General features: G+C 43.9%; 1 protein-coding gene across 1 annotated transcript; it reads left to right on the plus strand.

The window, feature by feature from the left end:
• The first annotated feature begins 724 nt into the window (after positions 1–724).
• LOC122214557 (transport and Golgi organization protein 1 homolog) lies at positions 725–12437 on the plus strand. The gene is made up of 14 exons (XM_042929956.1): positions 725–809; positions 1877–1949; positions 2140–2278; positions 4032–4133; positions 4814–4874; positions 4981–5016; positions 5099–5166; positions 5291–5385; positions 6394–6470; positions 7920–8061; positions 8941–9017; positions 10553–10691; positions 11667–11769; positions 12264–12437. The coding sequence occupies exons 1-14, from the start codon at positions 795–797 to the stop codon at positions 12271–12273; spliced, it is 1137 nt and encodes a 378-aa protein (XP_042785890.1). The 5' UTR covers positions 725–794; the 3' UTR covers positions 12274–12437.
• Positions 12438–20592: the final 8155 nt, after the last annotated feature.

Consider the following 20592-nt stretch of genomic DNA (forward strand, 5'->3'; position numbering starts at 1 on the left):
GAAGGAGAACAGAATGAGTGTGATTTTGCATAGAAATGATTAGGAAAGAAGTGATGTTATGAGCCTGAGGTGTGGAGTGAGTACTTTGCCATGACCTGGCTTTTGGTGAAATGTGAAGATGAGAAAACCCTCTTTGAGTCTGTCAAGAGGCCTAAGCATAGAGAAGCCAGGTATTGCCAGGCAGGGTGTGTGTCACAGGAGAGGGTTAAACCAAGGTTTTGAGTCTGAGGTGGAGGGAGCCATTCATGCCAGGGGAAAAGTGAACTTGATGCAAATGGCGGGTAATCTATTCTGCACGGACCCCATGGACTGTGGTGATTCTGTGGTGCTGTCTGTTGAGAGGCAAGGTGGCTACCTGACGCTTAACAAGCCCTCAAAGACTGGTTGGTGTTGATCACTGTAAATGCAGCGGTGGTGGTGATGAGAAGAGTGACCTCAGGGCATGAGAGCTCTCACATTGGGCCAGTATAAGAGGAGTTTGCACTTTGTGTCTGTTAGAGGAGTCAGTGTTCTAGAGCTTACACGTATAGGAATGTCAGTGAAATGAGGTTTCTTGGGTTTAAAATGCTGCTGAAACTTGCTTTCTTCAGGCACAATGAGAAAGCTAAAAAGTTAGTTACACCCATGTGTCAGATCATGTGTCTGTGCTGCTAATACAGTGGGATTATTCGATGTCACTGGTTTGGTAACAACCTTAAAACTTGGTTTATCTCCTTTTAGTTAATTTACAGCAAAAAACTGCAAAGATCAACCCGTTGGAGAAAGAAAACCCAGAGCTGGCTGAAGCAATATCCATGTGGGAAGAGAAGGTAGCATTGCCCTTTCAAATATTTCTTGCGACTTCATTTTGATTAGTTTTACCTCTTGTAGTTCATCCTACTGACCTATTTCATGTGTTCTATAAATACTTCCCATTCAAGACAAGCTTCACAAATGGAATAAAAAACTACCTTTTTATTTGTGAAAGGAGTCACACATTAGACATAGGCTTATCTACCACATTGCTATTTTTGAATTCTGATTCCTTTTTCATATGTTTTGTATCTACATCAATGAATTAAAGATACATCTTCAAGAAGCTAAGAGAGAAAGTAACATTCACTCTGCTGAAGCTCTTAAGTTGAAAGTAAGAATCCTTTCTTTGCCTGGATTGCGTTCTAAAAACACAAGTAAACTTAATGAATTGTTATGACTCATTCAACATGTTTTGTTGAAGGAGAACATCAGAAAAGTTGAGCACTTCGATAAAATTTTAAATGACACCCTTCAAAGTGCACATGTTACCTTGCAATCAGAGAGAGAGAGAGAGAGAGAGAGAGAGAGGAATGTCAAGAATCAGGAAGTGCTAAGAGTTGGCTGCTTTTACTGTAATTTGACTTTGGAGACTTTTTGTTCATTGGGTGAGGTGAGCATAGCATATTCGCTTGCTGTTTACCACAGTAGAGAGTGGGCCTCTGGGAGACAAACCTCCTCTGCACAGCTGGAATTTCACTAGGACCACCATGAGGAGTTTACTATTTCAAGGACTAGGAAGTGTCTTTTATTTTCACAACTAGGTCATTACCACATCATTCAGACCTGCCCTCCAAGATATGGAGAAAATCCCCCAAGATAGTTGAGAGATGAAGGACAATAGAAAATTGTATACTGCCTTCTTCTCTTAATGCTCAACAATGTTCAGTATGAATAGAGGAATATTCTCCTAAGAAAGCCATTTGTGAGCCTTTTGACTTGAACTATTTTCCATGTTCTTTGCCTTCTCCTTGTTATATTTATGCCTCAGGATCTTTCTTTGTTGCCATGCACAGTCCTGTTGCACTCACATTGTTGTGCGATCATTATTTCTTGAATGTATTTTCTCATATCTGTCCTAAAGTCAGAAGATGCAAACGGTCAATTTGAGGATCCAGAACTGAGAGCCTTGAGGTCCAATAAATGTGAACTGGAAGGTATGTTGTCTGTTGGGGAGAAAACCCCATATGGTGGCAATGACTTTTCATTGGGAAGGGAAAGAATGCCTTCTTGCCTTCACACTAGTTGCCCTTTTCCTGTCACCCCAAAACCAAGTCTCAGGTCATATGCACATGCACAAAAATAATCCTTTTTTTTTTTTTTTTTTTTTTTTTTTTTTTTTTACAGAAAGGAAAAAGGCCCTGGAAGACAAATGTAATGCTTTGAGGTCTATGAAAGCAATCAGGGAAGCAAAAGCCAAAAAGCTGAAGGAGGAAGTATGCATCCTTGATAAGTTCTATGAAGAAAGAAAAATGGCGATAGCAAAGTAAGACGTTCATGTGATAATGGTCCCGAATACTGTTGTATGAATGAATGTGGTGGCCACTATAGATAAATATATTTCTTCTAGAATTGGATCCAGAGTATTTTTGCCAAATGCATTCAGTAGAATTGTACCTGCCCTTCCTACCTTGCTTTCTATAACCTGAATTTTCCTCTCTGTCCTTAGTGCTTGTCACACATTCTTGTGTCATGTACTTGGGGTAGAAGAGGGAAGATACCGGCATTAAGCACACTGATAACAGGATCCCCTCTGGATCCATTTACATTGTCCTATAGGTTTCAATCCCATCCCATGGTCTTATCAGCCAGGAATTAGGTCATCTTTGTTCAGCACCAGACTTGGGTCAAAAATATTTAGGGAAAACATTGAATTATCTTGCTGCAGAAACCATGGGAGTTTCTTTCTAGACTGTGGGTTGGGATGGCATCAGTACTGCATCTCTTCATCCAGTCTGCAAGTAAGACTTGTATGAAGTGTGTCTTCATGGGTTCATTAGAAATTTGGTGCACCAGGTGCATGTTTCTTCTTTTGTCCAGTATTTCCTTTTGTTCTCAGGAGGAGGGCCTTTAGAGACCTTATTCACATTGAAAAGGAAATGCTTCCTTGTCTTCCCTGGAGACTCAGGTTCTGTTAGTCCTTTCCACACCCGGGGTGCAGCCTGCTCTGTCTCACTGGCATCTTGTTTTTGTTAATGTGTAAGCTCTTTGTGGGAGCAGGTACAGCACCCTGAGCATCTTTCTATCTTCACCCCCTTACAACAGAGCCTCTATATTATAGCCACCCCAGAAAGCATTTGCTGAAGGACTACCTGTGAGACCAAAGGAAATGCATGTACCTTTCTCTGTCTAGTGCTTTTGTGTCCATTACTAACAGTCTTTCAAAATTGCATGTGATTCTTGAGTACATCCAGTTCCAAGTTGAAACCTTTTAAAGCAACACCATAAACAAAATAGTCTGTGGGCAACACAGCAAACCAGCCTTTCTAAGCATTTCCCTTTGCTGCCTTCACTGTCAATGAACTGAGTCTGGTTAAAGTAGACTGACTCCATGAAGTTGATAGTTTTCCATCTGAAATCTGTTTCCTGAAGATAAAAGCCTGACTGTGGGACAGTTCACATTGTGTTATATTTCAGCATATATTGCGACTCTAAGATTGGCCTTTCCCTCCACCAGGATCTTTGAAAGAGGGGGCAGGGGTTGCACTCCTGAACCTTAGTGATGTGTGGGAGTGATTTGCAATGCTGGTGAAGCCATATCCTGGAAGGCTGTCTTTCATACTCAGTGTCTGTGTCAGGGTACAACTTTTGGACTGAGATTCAGTGCACTGCCCCATGGAGGTGCAAGGCAATGATGATCCCCTGCCTCATCCTAATGGGTACAGTTGGTCAGGCACAGGTTTTCACACTGACCTGAAATAGGCCTTCTCCATCTCAAACTAAAGACCAACTCTGGGAAGGCACAAGGTGAAATGTTATTTGATGACTTGACGATAAAGGAGTAGAAGCAGAGAACTAGAAAGGCGGCTCTGATTGCAGGCAACTTGGCAGCAGATGGAGGTTGAATTTTCTTTAACATTAAATGGGGTCTTCATTTCTCTGACTGTGTTGTCAGTCTGTGCATCATTGGGGGAGGGGATAGGGATATTGGAATCTAGGCTTTAAGAGAGCTGAGAAGGAAAAAGGCAGAATTTCTGGACCTTGGCTACTAGACTATGTATATATCTTTCCCATCTTAGGAATCTGGATATGACAAACTGTAAACTAGTGGCAATGAAGAATCAGATGGCAACTGAAGAAGAAAATCTGAAAACAGCTACAAAGGACATACACAAGTACAAGTGAGTTCAGATACTAATTAGCAGTGTGTCATGAAACCCCTGTTCATTTCTTAGTTTTAACCTTTGTATAATGGGTAGACTCCACTAATACAGTAATATAAACACAAATTCAGAGGACATACCCGTAGAGAATTAATAGATAGGAAAAGATAAGTATTAGAAAGAATAAAACAATTAAGTTACTAAACATTTCTGGGTCTCCAGCATTGACCTGCCCATGTAGAAACTTCATCCATGCCAACGTTCCTGAGGGGTGGTGTCAGTTGTCATAATCTATAGGAAAGCAGTGTGTCATAGGATGAAATCATATCCATCAAGAAGGTAGTACCATCTGATGGTCCTGGTCTTTGCAACCCTAGGAAACCTGGTGAGTACACAAGCTAAAGGAGAATAGAGCTTTATGTTGGCTTTATGATGAAAGTCACTTGTCACATGATGAATTAGGGCAAGATTGAAAATGGAAAAGAATTCTATGACCTCTGAACCCTACAGGCATGGAATAACGAGTAAGGAGAGGATGGAACAATAGTTTTGGTTCTGTACATTTATAATTGTGTGAAAAGTGTTTCATGTGTAAATTGTATTGGGGGAAGATATGAGGATGATGGGAACATGTGCAGATTATGTATAATCCTACCTAATATTAGGCCTTATTTGACGAAAGCAATTGTATCTCACAGACAGCAAATTGAACAAAGACGAGAACAGCTCCGGCAGGCAGAACTCACCTTCGCACACCAGGTAATGTGAGTTCTGCCTGACATAGTGAACCCTTAGTACCTCATGTGGTTGAGTGTAGCGGCCCTTGGAATTCCTAAACACGGACTTTTCATTGTTGCTCTTTCAGGTCGCAGTTTATCAGCGTACTGCTCGGGACAACTTGGTAAGTGTTTTCTTTTTTCCTCCTCTCTCTCTTTGGTGCACAGTCTGGCACGACTGAAGGTGGATGTGTTTTTCTTCCCTAGATCAAGATTCAGATCTGGGAGAGGGAAGTGGCAGAGCAGACCCGGGAGTTCGCCCGCTTGAAACACAGGTGTGGGAGTGTGACATGAGTTTTTATGGGTGTTTTGAGAGATGACAGCTGTGGTGTTTAGTGTCTAGTCAGAGGACGTGGCGTTGCAACTCTTACAGAAGTCCATTCTTTTTCTGTATCCAAGACTGAATGTGATGGAAGGAAAGAGGCTGCTTGAGAGATACAGGAGACAGAGACCAATGCCTGGAAGTCCAGAGATGCAGAACTCTGCGAGGAGAGGTAAGGGGCACGTGGTGATGTGCAGGAGCCTCATTTCTGCGGCAAAGCCTTTTCCTGTGGGTGATCATCGTGTGTCCTGGACAGAACCGCAAACACTAAGGACAGCAGGTGGTCTGAAGGGGTGACAGAAGGGTCTTCTCCGCTGGTACTGCAAGCAATGAGGCACTTGTCCCTGGGACTGTTGGAGCTCATGCCCCTCCTCTGACTGTGACCCTCCCACCTCCTCTAGCATCCCCCTGTCTGAAGAGCCTGGAAAGGATGACAGGACAGGGGCCTCATCCTTCTTCCCACCCGGACTCAATGTGAAGACTTTAGTTTATTTGAGGAGAAGGTCATTTATTGACTATTTTTAATGTTCCTTTATTTTTATTTTTGTGAACTGTAGACCTACATTCCTGAATCCAAGCTCCAAATAGCTTCGTCCTCTGATGTTATCAGTGCAACTCTGCAGCTTCACTGCTAAACACCCATAGTTTTCCTTTACTCCTTAATATAATATCAGTCAAGTTCAGTTCCATTCAGAAATAGTTACATAATACCGGCTCCCATGTGGAAGGCAGCTTATAGATGAGCTGAAAGAATGAACAATTTGCCTGGAGTCAGAAGAAACACACCCATGCTCTTCTGTGGAGGGTTTTTTGATGTTATCCACCAACTGACGCTCTCATTTTAATTTTTATCTGAAATGAGATGCTGAGTGATTACCCCTCAAGTGTATTGAGAAATGGCTGTTTTGGTGGCGATTTCCTGATTTCTCTTTGAGCTGCCCTGTTGAAAGTTATTTGACTAATTATGAAGAACATGAGCCAGGACCCTATGGTTTCTTCATTAAGATATGATGGGATGGATCTCCCCCTTATCATTGGGGTCAACTGAGGCTTGTGGGTTACTCTCTGCCTCTCCTCCTTGTCCTGAGTGTGGGCAAGAGTTTAACACGTCACAAAATGTGGTGTTTGTGTGAATTCTGCAGAGTCTACTAAAATCAGAGTAAACCTCTATCCCCTTTAGAGCCTTCAGCCGAAGCTGGTGTCACTCCCATGAGTCACAACAACAAGCAGTCTACCAACAATGCCGAGAAGGACAAGGTAAATGCTGGGGCCGTTTTCAGTTGTAAGTCTGTCAGGAAACCCTCCTTTGTGGAACAGCATGCTCTGCGGCCTTATCCCTGTTTTGTGTGTTGTATGATATGTCTGCCTATTTATATTTTCCAAATTCACAGCCTGAACCTAAGACTCTACAGGCTTCTGTCTTTTCAGCCTGTCATCTTTTTTCTGGTCAGTTTAGTAGCCAAAGGAACTTAGAAGTTGAGCACCTTATGGCTTTTCCCTTGTGTTCAAAATAACAACAACAGGAAGATACACTGCACTCTATAGCAAAGTCTCTAAGCTTGTTGACTCCTAACACACTACCTCTCTGTGGGATCAGTGTTGTTGTTATTTTCCTCTTTCTGGTCACACTATTCATGTGTGAAGACTATCTGTTAATTGTAAACGTGAAAAGACTTCCCTCCATCTTTATATTGTGTGCCTTGTACAATTTATGATGGTTTTAGACAAAGTCATTGTCATAACTCACCACCTTCACGTCTTCATGGGTAAATGAACTGTTTGGAATCCTTTCAAGCAGTATCTTAGGTAAAAGTATTCTGAACACAAGGTCCTTCAGTTTTATTCATATGAGCAGGTTCTCTTGTGTCTCCAGTCAGTGTTAGAGCTGATACCATCGCTCATGACACATCCCTGGAAATGTATACCAAAGTCAAAACACATTTGCATTAACTGTTTCATGAATGTCTGCCTCTTTTTTCCCATAGGATGTATTACTCTGTGTCTTGTAGTGTACACAAAATCAGAATTCCTTATGAATTCAGGTAAACACTTGTGGGCCTAGTACTCATTGATGTGTAGTATGTTCCTCACAGCAAACATTTCCTCAGGTCCCCTACAAGACTCCCGGCATCCCCAACTCCCGAGTGGTTTCTTGGCCTTTGACAGCACTTGCAGAAAGTAGGAAGACCTCTTTCTCAGCGAGGGAAGCAGAGGGGGCCAAGTGTGGGGCCAGCAGGCAGAACTTTTTCCCAAGAGTAGCTGTCATTTCATGTGCAAAGAATGAGCTGTGTATTTGCACCCAATGTTTTTATGTTCAGAATAAGCCAAAAACAGAGCTTCTGCCATCACTGTAGTGGAAGGATGCAAGGTGATCCTGGACATGGATGTCTGCCTGTCTGGAATATGCTGCTTCATTAGTTTGGAATTACTTATTTAATCCTGTAAGATGGGATCATTTTGTTCTAAATTCTCAGACATGGGCAGGGACATGTGGTGACAGTAGTTTAACCACCTGCGTTTAGTTGCCTAAGCTGTAGGTGGTACCCAGTGGCAGGGACAGAGTTTTCAGGTACTGATGCTACTCTCTTGGATCCTGGTGGCAGAGAAGGGGGCAGGTGCTGACCCGTACTTCTATGGGTTTCAGCTGCTTTGGGGATTGGTTCTCTTGTGTGGCATCTGCACGTAGCTGTCACTTCCGTTCTGCAGGGCAGTGTGGATCCGTGGCAACCTCCTCCATTAACTGGAAGATTCTGCACACCCTACTCTAGAGGTCACCCTTTGATCTGGGCACATCCACCTCCTGTACCAGGTTCGGGACCACCCCGAACCCCTCCACCTGCACCACTTGGTAAGATGATCTGGGCAGTATGAGTTGGCTTGCTAAGAACCTTCATCTAATTTTTGCTCTTGTTGAGTCTTTTTTAAAGAAATTTGTTAATGTTTATTTATTTTTGAGACAGACAGAGACAGAGCATGAATGGGGGAGGGTCAGAGAGAGGGAGACACAGAATCTGAAGCAGGTTCCAGGCTCTGAGCTGTCAACACAGAGCCCGATGTGGGGCTTGAACTCACGCACTGTGAGATCATGACCTGAGCCGGAGTGGGATGCTTGACCGACTGAGCCACCCAGGCGCCCCGTTGTTGAGTCTTGTACAAGGTGCAGAGGTGGTACCACAGACCATTGCAATGCAAGGAAAATGCCTGCCATCATCACCACATTCCTTGAGTTTCTCATGATTGACTTATCATCCTTGTGTCATTTCCCCCACCTTGTGTTGGTACAGGTGTCTCTTGTGGAGATGGAATGGGGCTGTATGCAGAAAAGCAGGCCTAGCGCTTCAGCAGATGTGTGCCATACACAGTCCATGTGCTGGGCGGTGGGAGGCATGAGGCTCCGCCTAACGTATATCCATCCAGTTGAGCCCCCAGTCATGCACAGTTGTTTGAGGAGTTATGAAAACACCTGAACCAGGGATTTTATGGGTCTTCATCAGAGTTTAAAGAATGGTTCTCCCTTTACCTTGGGATCACCTGAAGCATGCGGGATACCCTGTGCATGTGATTTGGGATCTGACTGGGCCAAAGAGTTTCAGTTGCTTGAGGAATGAGGAGAGTGGTTTTGGTTTTGTGGGGGTTTTTTTTGTTTGTTTCTGTGTTTTTGTTTTGTTTTGGTTTTTTAATCTCTGCACAATCTACTCAAATCAGAATAAACCTCCATCCCTTCTAGGGCCTATTGCAGATCCAGATGTTGCTCCTGTGAGTAACAACAACACTGACTCTACCAACAGGACCACGAAGGACAAGGTAAATGCTGTGGACATTTTCAGTTGTAACTCTTTGGCAAAACCCTCCTTTTTCTGTTCAGCGCTCTCTCCTGGCTTTGTGTCTGTTTTGTGTGTTGTATATGTCTGCTTGTTTTTCTCATTTTCCAAATGCACAAGCTTAACCCAAGTGTCTATGGGGTTCTCTACTTTCTGCCTGTCAACTCCTTGTGGAAGGTTTAGAACCAATCGTGCCTAGGGCTGAGCACCCAAGGGCTTTTCTGGTATATACCTGGAAATAACCCAGGGAGGAAGAGACCACACTCCACCTAGAAGTCTTTTGGCATGCCTTATTTTTTCTGGACCTCCTCAGTGTGGAATCATTGCTCTTGCTATTTCTTCCTGTTCTGTTTCTGTCTAGGGGATTAATGTGTTCAGAAAATCGGCAGTTATCCTTATGTTTTGAAAATGCAAACTGCCTTCACTCCAAATTATATTTTTGTATGTGTCATTTAGAGTGGTCTTAAACAAAGTAAATTTAATACCCGTCAACATTCAGCCTTTCTTTTTTTTTTTTTTCTTTGTAAACGTGCTGTCTGGAATCCCTTCAGGTGTGCCCTGGTTATACATATTCTGAACTACGAGAGGTGACATATTTGTCCTAGAAAACACGCATTGCAACATGCGTGGTGAAGAGAGACAATCTGTAATTACCTGCATTGTAATTCTCCACTGTGTCCTTTGTGTTCACATGAGCACGTTCTCTTGTGTCCTGTGTCACTGTTACAGGTGAAACATGGAGATGTACAGCAGAAATGAAAGTGTATTTGTGTTAATTCTGTTATTTAGAATTTCAGCTCATCTTTTAGAGAACAAAAGTACCCTGCGAGTTGTACTGTATTTAACTGAGAAGTACCACTGAATGAAAATAAATTAGCTAAGCCTACCTAACATGTATAGGTAACATGTTTCTCTAAGAACATGCTTTTCGAGGTTCTCTGCATGACCTCACGATCCCCATCCCCCAACATGCCTCTGTGCCCATGGATAGCACTTGCAGAGAGGAGAAGACCTCATTGTCGGGAGAGAAGCAGATCGGGCACAGGCGGGGGCTTAGAGGCAGAGCTTTGAGCCACGATTGCTGTGATTCCATGTGTGGAGCCTGGGATTGTCATTCCTTCTCAATCTGTAGTTCTTCACATACAAATAAGCAGCCTCTGTGGTGGAGGCGGATGCGGGGTGGAAGGTGATTCTGGACTTAAATGCCTTCCTATCAGGAATATGCTATTTTATTAATTTGGTACTCATTCCATAAATCTTTTAGGACAAGAGCTTGCTGTTCTACATTTGCACACATGTGGGAACACTGGTTTGTCCCCATAGCATCCGTTCCCCACCCCCAAAGCATAAGTGGAACCCAAAGTATGGGTAGAGATTTTGGCGCTGATGCTGCCCTCTTGGAACCTGGTGGTGGGGAAGCTGGCAGGAGATGAGCACTGCTTCTTTGGGTTCCCACTTTTTGCTGGTGTTGGTGCTTTGCTCTGTCCTATGAACATAGCTTTCATTTCTGTTCCGCAGGCCATTATGAATGCAAGAGGGCCTGGTCCTTCCCCAGGATCGCCTTGCAGGCTGTCCCCCATGGACCGTCCTTCACCACCAGTCACAGGCTATGGGCCACCTCCGCCTCCTCCACCAGCTCCTCCACGTACTAAATTTGGTAAGATGACCTGAACTGGATGAGTGACTGATAAAGCGTATTCGTCTTCTTCGTGAAAGACTTGGTGGGAATGATGTAGGGATGCTTGTGAGGGCTTGGCCATTCAACTGCAAACCTGCCTGAGGACAGTGTCACATATCTCAAGTTTCTCAGGACATAGTGTACAATGGGCTGTGTCATTTCCCTGTAATGAGGTCAGCTGTAGGTGTCTCTTGTCAAAAAGAAAGACGATTTTTACACAAAGGCTGATGTATCAGGAGTACTGGTGCCTGTCTGACAGACACAATGCTTTGAGTTCCGTGAAGGATGAGATGCACCCCTAAGTGTAGGTGCCTCAGGTGTCCCGTCTGAAAGGGGGCACATGCATTATATGACACAGACCTTGTGGTCACCATAGTGGAAGTACCAGTGAAGGATCCAGTGCAAAATAGGGGAAACTTGAATCATGCAGGAATAGAAGGGAAGTTGAGCACAGTAAGCAGAGTTTGAGGAAGTGTAGAGGGGAGGGCGTTGGGGTCAGTAGAATGGACTTGGAGGCCATTTCTGGCAGGCCCCACAAACTGGGAAGGGAGCATGAGGACAGTGTGAAGTCTGCAAAGGACTGCTGCACGGGTTCAACCACAATGTAGAATGTAGTCATCATCTCTGAAATGTCAATGTTACCACAGTGCACCTACTTCATAATCTAAATAAATTTTGTTGTTTCCCTTGGTTTTCTGAAGGGTCTGGACATGTTTGAAGAATGTTTTGGGAGACTTGGGAAATTAAACTTAGTCTTAGGAAACGCTTGTCTGCCTAAGTTTGTGTGTCTCAGTGAGACTAAATGTGAAGGCAGGTTGTAGATCAGCTGTGCCGCTTCCTTGGCCTTCAGCCTGAGTCAGACTCTTGGTGGGGAATTCAGGGGTGAGGAGGAGCCGCCCCTGCTGGACTCTGGTCACCACACCTCTGCGTCTGCTGTCACCACCCTGCCTGCAGGCTTGCGTCTCCGAAACGTCCCTCACAGTCTCCTGAGGCTTTGCCTGTGTTCCTGCGGTCTCAGCTCTAACACCAGCTCTCGGCGGTCATCTCAGAGTCTCAGGTTTGTAATCTGAGAAACAGGGACAATGTTGGTTTCTGAGGTCAGTACGATGAAGAGGTGAGAAGCACTTAAGGAATTTGTAAAATGTATGGGAGGAGTGGACACTCACCCTTCTCAGGGTGGAAATGAATGTATCTCCACACAGAAGGTCATCAACAGATGTTCATCCAATTTCATGAAACTAAGAGTGTAATGCCTGAGGGTGAGAGGTTGGCAATCCCTGTTTCAAAACATACGGCAAAGACCCCTGTGTTTTTTCTTTTAAAATTCAGGTCCTACTTTACGAAAAAGAAAAAGATAACTGTGATACTGTGTACATTCAGGGATCTATACCTAAGATTTGAAGACAGTCATAATCCCTTAGAGGTAGACACACAGATGCAGCCACACAATTAAGTGTTCATCCAAGGCCACAGATATATTGTTGAAGACAAAATACATAGAGGAGAACACAAGATCCCATTGCAATAAGCCTAAATCTCTTTGCCTTACAGGAGAATGTGAAGTTTGAAGAGGACCCTGAACTGTGACCAATAGGCTGTGGTGATGTGATATATTCAGAAAAGTTGTCTGATATGCGTATTTGACTGAATTCTTTCCCTGACCATTCCTGTCCCCTCTATTTTGTTTTTCCTCGTTTCCCCTAATAAACCCATCACAGTTCTGTATCTCTGTCATTATCTGCTTCCAGGAGGATCTATGGTCATTCTGTGTTGATGTACACAGTGTGACCCCTGTATACACGGTCACAAACAGGTAGAATCTACAGTTATAGGGGAAGAAGATAAGTGTTTGAATTGTATTGACTGCCCATGTCCCGCTGGTTCCTTCTGGGGTGGTGGCCACAACCTTCCTCCAGATCTGGTGACAGTTGTGTTTACTCGTCAATAGATCCTCGCAAGCACGTGGCACTTCCTACTCACCGTGGTGTGTGGTGATCAGCAGGGCAGCTATCAGCCCCCAGGACATGGCTGATTCGTGATTGCAAGAAATGGATGAGGGGTCAGCAGTGTCTCGGGTAGAACAGTGAGGAAACCCTGCATGAATCCACATGTTGTGGATTTGCCCATGTACCAGCTACCTCACGGTAGCACCAATCCAGGTGGGAGCTGAGGTAGACTCATGGTAGTAGTTGTGGGTGTGAGTCTTATAATGGCCCATAGTCCTCTTGGTGTTTTCTGTTTTTATCTTTTATTTTGATGCAATGTTTATTTTTGAGTGAGAGAGAGACAGAGCACAATTGAGAGAGGGGCAGAGAGAGAGGGAGACACAGAATCCAAAGCAGCCTCCAGGCTCTGAGCTATCAGCACAGAGCCCAATGCGGGGCTCAAACTCACAAATCCTGAGATCATGACCTGAGCCAAAGGTGGACACTTAAGTGACTGAGCCACCAAGTTGCCCCAACCCCCAGTTTCCTTTTCGAGGGCCGGGCAGGGCAGATGTCAATGACATGATACCCATTCCGCACCACCAAGAGGAGTTGGGTGTAAGCATCTGACTCTTTCCAGGTCCTCAAAGCCCATGCATTCTGCCCCAGAGCCCCTGACTCCTGCTGGGCCCTCCTTCCTCCCAGGTTATGGAGGCAACCAGCCTTCCATCCACGTTGGGGTCATGGCTGGGCCACCAAGGGCTCAAAATCTGGCTGTCCACATGCTTCCCTGCGGTGGCTGGGAACAGCAGTGCTCCAGTAAAGGTCAGCATGAGCAGCTTCTCTAAACAGGATTCTCATCCACTGTGATCAGGGCCTGAGCTAAAACATGACAGGGGAGAGGGGGACACAGGAGATGTGGTGCTGTTTCCTGGACAGGGCTGCACAGAGCAGAAGGCCAAGGGCTGCTAATCTCTGGATTCTGGATGGTAGGTGAGCAGTTTAAAACACCACAGCCTTCTTTTACATCAAAAGAGAAACCTATATCTTCACCCAGCCTTCCTCTGATATGAAGAGATGACAATTATTATTTGAAGGCACAATTGTCTACCTATGAGTCTGATGGAAATGATTTCATCCGTCTTCGTCCATGAAGCACTTTTCATTGAAATTACCCATATAGAGGCAGGAAATTTATACCAGATGTGTAGCTCCCTCTAGATGCTCATTCTGACCTTGTCACATTTGTGTCCTCAAAGACATTATTGACAACTTGAAAAATAAGCTCTCAACATCAAGAAGGTGACATTACAGAATGTGGTATAAATGGAATTCCATATGTTCTCAATTAGAAATAATTTTTAATGGTGAAGGAGAAATTAAAAATATTGTCATTTTCAATTGAAATATAGTAGACTCACCATGTTGTATTAGTTTCAGGCATATATCATGGTGATTCCGTGTGTATACATTACACTCTCCAGGTACCTCTACAGGGGTAGCTATATTGCGAAAGCATGCAACGCTTTCTTACAGGATTGACGCTATTCTATGGGCTGTACCTTGGATCCCAATGACTTATTCATTCCATAGCTGGAAGCCTGTATCTCTTTCTCAGAGGTGTCAACTTTTTTATTTACTCAAGTATTTTGGTGCTAAACACCATGACCTGTAGGTCAGCAGGTGTCAATTTGCAGTCTGTATTTCTGCGAATGCTGCTTAAAGCATTACACATGATATCACTACGTCAATAAATTCGGTTTCATTCTGCACTCAGTAAAAAGGAGAAGGAAAAGGTTTCTTTGTGTCCCAAGCAAGCCCTTCGCTAAGACCCTTCCGGATCAGGAGAACAGGCTTCACTGGACCAGCTGCACTGTCAGTACCTCCAGCTGAGCAGCCATGGCCTTGAGCATTGCAGGAATTCGCACGGCGGCCGGCAGAGGGCGCGCACGCACCACGCCCAGGGAGGGGCCGGGCCTCTGCGTGGCCAGTGATGGCCTGAGAAGGCGCCCACTAGGCTTTTCTGATCCACGGCGCTCCGGGGCTGGAAAGGCTTCCTTGCTTCTGAGGACCCAGTGCCACTGAGTGTGGGCAAAGAGCCAGAGCTACGCTTCCAGCAGGTTCCGCCCCCGGGCCTGGGGGAGACCCTGGAGGCTTCGCAGCCCCTTGGCGTCTCCTAGGTGGTGGGGCTGAGTCCCGAGGCAGGGGAGGCAGGGCCTGGGCGGCTTCCTTGGAAGCGCGGGTGGTCGGTTGGCGGCACAGTCCCTCGCTTTTTCTGGTCTGTTCCGTGGTTTGTTCCTCATTTCCCCTGCCGGTATTTCCCTGGAGGATCCGTGGATTCAGGGGGTCCCGTGACACCACGTCAGAGAGGCTGGGCTTGGTTTGTTCCAGGTTCAGGCTTGTTTCGGGGGAGAAATCCAGACACAAATTGGGAGGAACAGGAGCCGCATTCAGTTGGGAAGTGAAGCCGCCAAATGTTGACTCTCAGAAACTTCTAGAAGAATGAGCTGGGACCCAGCTCATTTTCATAATTTGAAAATATTAGCCAAGGATACTTAAAGTCATAACAGACATGTAGCTCCCTGTAAGTTGCATTCTGACCTGTCACAAGTGTCCATCAAAGATGTTATTAGTGACTTTTCAGAGAAGCTCTCAACATCAAGATGGTGATGTTAGAGAATGTGGGATAAATGGAATTTCACAGAGTCTAAATTAGGAATGATTTTTTAAAAAATTTTTAATGTTTATTGTTTTTTCTTTTATTGAGAGACCCCCAACTGGGGAGCGGGGAGAGAGAGGGAGACGCCAAATCTGAGGCAGGCTCCAGGCTCTGAGCTGTCAGAGCGTCACGTGGGGCTCAAACTCATGGACTGCAAGATCATGAACTGAGTCGAGGTTGGACACTTAACTGAGTAAGCCACCCAGGCGCCCCAGGAATGATTTTTTAATGGCAAAGAAGGAGAAATTAAAAATAGTGTAAAGGATGTCAATTATTTATTGAAATATTGTTCACACATTTGTTGTATTAGTTTTAGGCATAAAGTGTAGTCATTCCATATATCTATAAATTATGTTGTACTTAACCACAAGTGTAGCTATCATGTGAAAGCATGCAACATTATTATTACAGGATTGACTCTATTCCATTGGCTGTACCTTGTAGCCCTAGGACTTATCCATTCCATAGCTGGAAGCTGGTATCTCTCTCTCAAAGGTGTCAGTTCTTTATCTAACCTAAGTATTTTGGTGGTAAACACAATTAGCTCTTGTTCAGCATGTGTAAATAGGTGGGCTATTGTTCTGTGACCCTTGCTGCAAGTGTTACAAATGATGTCATTACATAAATAAATGTGGTTTCATTCTTCACTCACAAGAAAGGAGAAGGAAAAGATTTCTTAGTGTCCCAGGCCCTGTCACTAAGACCCCTCCCAATGTGGAGAACAGGCTTATTTGCCCAGAACACCTTCAGTCCCTCAGCTGAGGGCCATGGCCTTCAACATTGCAGGAATTCCCATGGTGGCCAGCAGAGGGCGTGCGAGCACCACAAACCCTGGGGGCGGGCTCCTCTCTATGCACGGTGATTGCCGGCAGAGGGCGCCCCATCGGCTTTTCTGACCCAGGGCACCTCAGAGCAGGAAGGGCTTCTGTTGCTCCCAGAGCTCTCAGGGCCTCTGCCACTGCCTCAGGACAGAGACCAGACCTGCGTTTGCAGCAGGTTCTGCCGCCCTCCCCAGGGGAGACCTTGGGAGCCTTGCAGCAACTTGGTGTCTCCTGAGTCGCCAGAGAGAAGCTGCCTTGTTGCACTGAGTGTTGAGGAGAGGGCCCTGGGTGGCTTCCCTGGGCACTGGTCAGTCTGTCAGCAGCACAGGCCCTTGCATTTTGTGGGCTGTTCCCGTGTTTCATTCCTCACTTCCCGGACAGTATTTGAACAAGACGTATTTTATTAAAGGACCTGGGATCGCGGGGTCTCACGACATCGCATCATGGATGCCGTGGATGGGTTGTTCCAGATTCAGGCTGGTTTCCAGGGAGAAATCCTGACAGAAATTCAGAAGACCGGGAGCTGCATTCAGTTAGGATGTGAATACATGAAATATTCGTCTCAGGACCTTCTAGAAGAATGAGCTGGGACCCACTTTCCGAGTCCTGCTGGAACCAAAGACCGAGGTAAGGGCACAAACTGTCCCCCACATCTTTCATGCTTTTACAAATTTTCATGGTTATTTCTCCAATTAGTGAAGTGGTTGAAAACTACAGAAAACCTGGTAGGTAGGTGTCATTAACCTTAGGTTATTTTTGAGTTTAAATTCCAGGTGGTAAAGGTAGAGTGTAATATTAGTTTCAGGTGTAAATATAGAGCAACACTTGCACAAGTCACTGGGTGCTCATCCCAGGTGCACGTCTTAATCCCCATCACCTGTTTCATCCATCCCCCCACCCCCACCCCCCGCCATCCCACTGTGGAAATCCTCAGTTTTTTTCCTAGTTAAGAGTCTGTTTGTCACTTTCTCCTTCCCCCAATCCCCCCAACCCCCGCCCCCTTTGTTTTGTTTCATTTCCATGTGTTAGTGAAATCATATGGAATTTGTCTTTGACAGGCTTATTTCACCCAGCATAACATTCTCTCGCTCCATTCACCTCGTGGCAAATGACAAGATTTCATGTTTTACAGCTAAATAATATTCCATTCCATATACTACATTTCAATTTCTTTGTCAGTTGATGGAAACTTGGGCAGTTTCCTTAATTTGGCTGTTGTAGAAAATGCTGCTGTATCCCTTTGAAGTATTATTTTTGTATTCTCTGTGTAAATATCCCATAGTGAAATTGCTGGATTGTAAGGTAGTTCTGTTTTCAATTTTTTGAGGAATCTCCATGATGTTTTGCAGAGTGGCTGCACCAGTTTGCATTCCTACCAACAGTGCAAGAGGTTTCCTCTTTCCCCACATCCTTGGCAACACATGTGGTTTCGTCATTCACTGATTTTAGTCATTCTGACAGATGTGATGAGTTCTCTCATTGTACTTTTGAATTGTATTTCCCAGAACATCAGTATTGTTGAGCATCTTTTCATGTGTCTCTTGGCTATCTGTATGTCTTCTTTGGGAAAATATCTATTCGTGTCCTCTGCCCATTTTCAGTTGGATTTCTCATTTTTTGGGTGTGTATAACTTTATATATTTTGGACACTAACCCTTCATCAGATGTCGTTAGCAAATATGATCATGCTGTAGGTTGTGTTTTAGTTTTGATTATTTCCTTGGTGACAGAAGCTTTTTATTTTTATGAAGTCCCATTCTTTTTGCTTGTGTTTCCCTTACCTCAGGAGATATATCAGCAAAGACGTGTGTGTACAGCCATTGTCAAAGAAGATACTGCCTGTGTTATCCTCTGGGATTTTTATGGTTTCGGGTTTCACACGTAGGTCTTTATCCATTTTGGATTTATTTTTGTGTATGTTGTAAGAAAGTGGTCTATTGTTGTTTTGTTTTGTTTTGCAAGTTGCTGTCTAGTTTTTCTAAAAACATATGTTGAGACTTTTTTTAATGTATTTTTTTTTTTTTGAGAGAGAGACAGAGAGCATGCAGAAGAGGGGCAGAGAGAAATGGAGAGAGAGAATCCCACGCTGTAGAGAGAATCTCTACACTATCAGTGCAGAGCCTGACACGGGTTTCAAACTGATAAACACTGAGATCATGACCTGAGCGGAATCCACAATTAGATGCTTCCGTGACTGAGCCACCCTTGTGCCCCAAGACTCTCTTTTTTTCATTGGATATTCTTTCCTGCTTTGTTGAGAATTAATTGACCATATAGATGTGAGTTCATCTCTGGGTTTCCATTCTATTGATTTATGTGTCTGTGTGTGTTTTTTTTCTTCCTTCCTTCCTTCCTTCCTTTCTTTCTTTCTTTTTTGCCAGGACAGTGTTCTCATCACTACAGGTTTGTAATATAACCTAAAGTCTGGAACTGTGAGGTCTCCAGCTTTGCTTTTCTTCTTCAAGTTTGTTTTGGCTGTTTGGGGTCTTTTGTCGTTCCATACAAATTTTGGGATTACTTGTTCTAGTTCTGTGACAAATGTTTCGTTAGGGTGATAGGGATTGCATTACATGTGTAGATTGTTTTGAGGAGTGTAGACATTTAACAGTATTTGTTCTTCTCATCCATGAACATGAAATGTATTCTCATTTCTTTGTGTCCTCTTCCATTTCTTTCATCAGTGTTTCATAGCCTTTAGAGTATAGGTCTTTCACCTCTTTGGTTGGGTTTATTCCTGGTATGTTGTGGTACTTGGTGCACCTGTCAATGGGATTGATTCCTTACTTTCTCTTTCTGTTAATCCATGATTCATCTATAGAAACGCAATAGATTTCTCTACATTGATTTCTGTATATTGTGACTTGTGAAACTCATGTATCACTTCTACCAATTTTTATGGGGGTCTTTCATGTTTTTTATAGAGAGCCTCATGTCAGTTACAAATAGCGAGCGTTCCACTTCTTCCTTGCCGATTTAGTGCCTCTTAGTTCTTTTTGTTGTCTGATTGCTGTGGCTAGGATTTCCAATACTGTGTGGAGTAACAGTGGTGTGAGGGGTCATCCCTGCCTTGTTGCTGACCTTCGAGGAAAAGCTTTCAGTTTTTCCCCACTGAGGATGAGATTAGCTGTGGGTTTTTCACAGATGGCCTTTAGTATGTGCAGTTAGGTTGAGTCTCAATCTACTTTGCTGAGGGTTTTTATCATGAATGGATGTGACATTTTGTCAAATGCTTTTCCTGAATCTGTGGAAAGCATCATATTGTTCTTATCCTTTCTTCTATTACTGTGGTGCATCGTGTTGATTGATCTGTGAATGTGGAACCACCCTTGCAGCCCAGGATTATATCCCACTTGATCATGGTCAATGATTCTATGCTGACTTTAGTTTGAATGTATTTTCTTGAGAATTTCTGCATACATACTCATCAGGCTATTGGTCTGCAGTTTTATTTTAAAAATTTTAAATACATTTTTAAATGTTTATTCATTTACTTAGAGAGACAGAGTATATAAACGTGAGGGAGGGCAGAGGGGTGGGAGAGAGAGAATCGTGAGCATGCTCCACACTGTCAGCACAGGGTCCAGTGTGGGACTTGAACCCAGGAACTGCAAGATAATGACCTAATCTGAAGTTCAGAGTTGGACAGTCAACCATCCAAGTCACCCAGGGGCCCCTGCAGTTTTCTGCTTTAGGGGAGTCTTTATCTGGCTTTGGTATCAGGGTAATGATGGCCTGATGACATGAATTGGTAGTTTTCCTTCGTTTTTATTTTTTGTAATAATTCGAGAAGAATAGATATCACCTCTCCTTTAAACGTTTGGTAGGATTCATCAGTGAAGCCAGCTGGCCCTGAACTCTTCTTGTGTTGGGGGAGATATTTTTTTATTAATGATTCATTTTCTTTCTGGTTTCAGATTTTATGTATCTTCCTGTTTCAGGTTTGGTAGTTTATGTGTTTCGAGGAATTTATCCATATTTCTCAGAGTGTCTAATTTGTTGCCTATAGTTTTCCCTAATATTATCTTCTAACTGTATTTCTGTGTTGTGGACTGTTATTTCTCCTGTCTTTTTTGTGATTTTATTTATTTGAGTCCTTTCTCTCTTCTTTGTGAAAAGTCTGCCTAGGAGGTTTTCAAGTTGATTCCTGTTTTTAAAGAACCAGCCCCTGGTTTCACTGATTTGGTCTAGTGTTTTTCTAGTTTCTATTATCACTTATGTCTGCCTTAATCTTTATTATTTCCTTCTTTCTGCCGTCTTTAGGCTTGCATTGTTCTTTTTCTCATTCCTTTGGTTGTTAAGTTTCGATTGTTTGAGATTTTTCTTGCTCTGTAAGGTAGGCTTGTATTGCTATATATACTTCCATCTTAGACTGCTTTTGCCTCATTCCAAAGGTTTTTACCAGTGCATCTTCATTT

Source organism: Panthera leo, chromosome A2, assembly GCF_018350215.1.
Source record: "Panthera leo isolate Ple1 chromosome A2, P.leo_Ple1_pat1.1, whole genome shotgun sequence".
Classification (NCBI taxonomy): domain Eukaryota; kingdom Metazoa; phylum Chordata; class Mammalia; order Carnivora; family Felidae; genus Panthera; species Panthera leo.

Coding starts and splice junctions, on each gene's coding strand:
- LOC122214557 (XM_042929956.1), top strand. Junction 2,279..4,031: donor AGAAAAATGGCGATAGCAAA/GTAAGACGTTCA, acceptor TTCCCATCTTAG/GAATCTGGATATGACAAACT. Junction 8,062..8,940: donor CCCTCCACCTGCACCACTTG/GTAAGATGATCT, acceptor CATCCCTTCTAG/GGCCTATTGCAGATCCAGAT.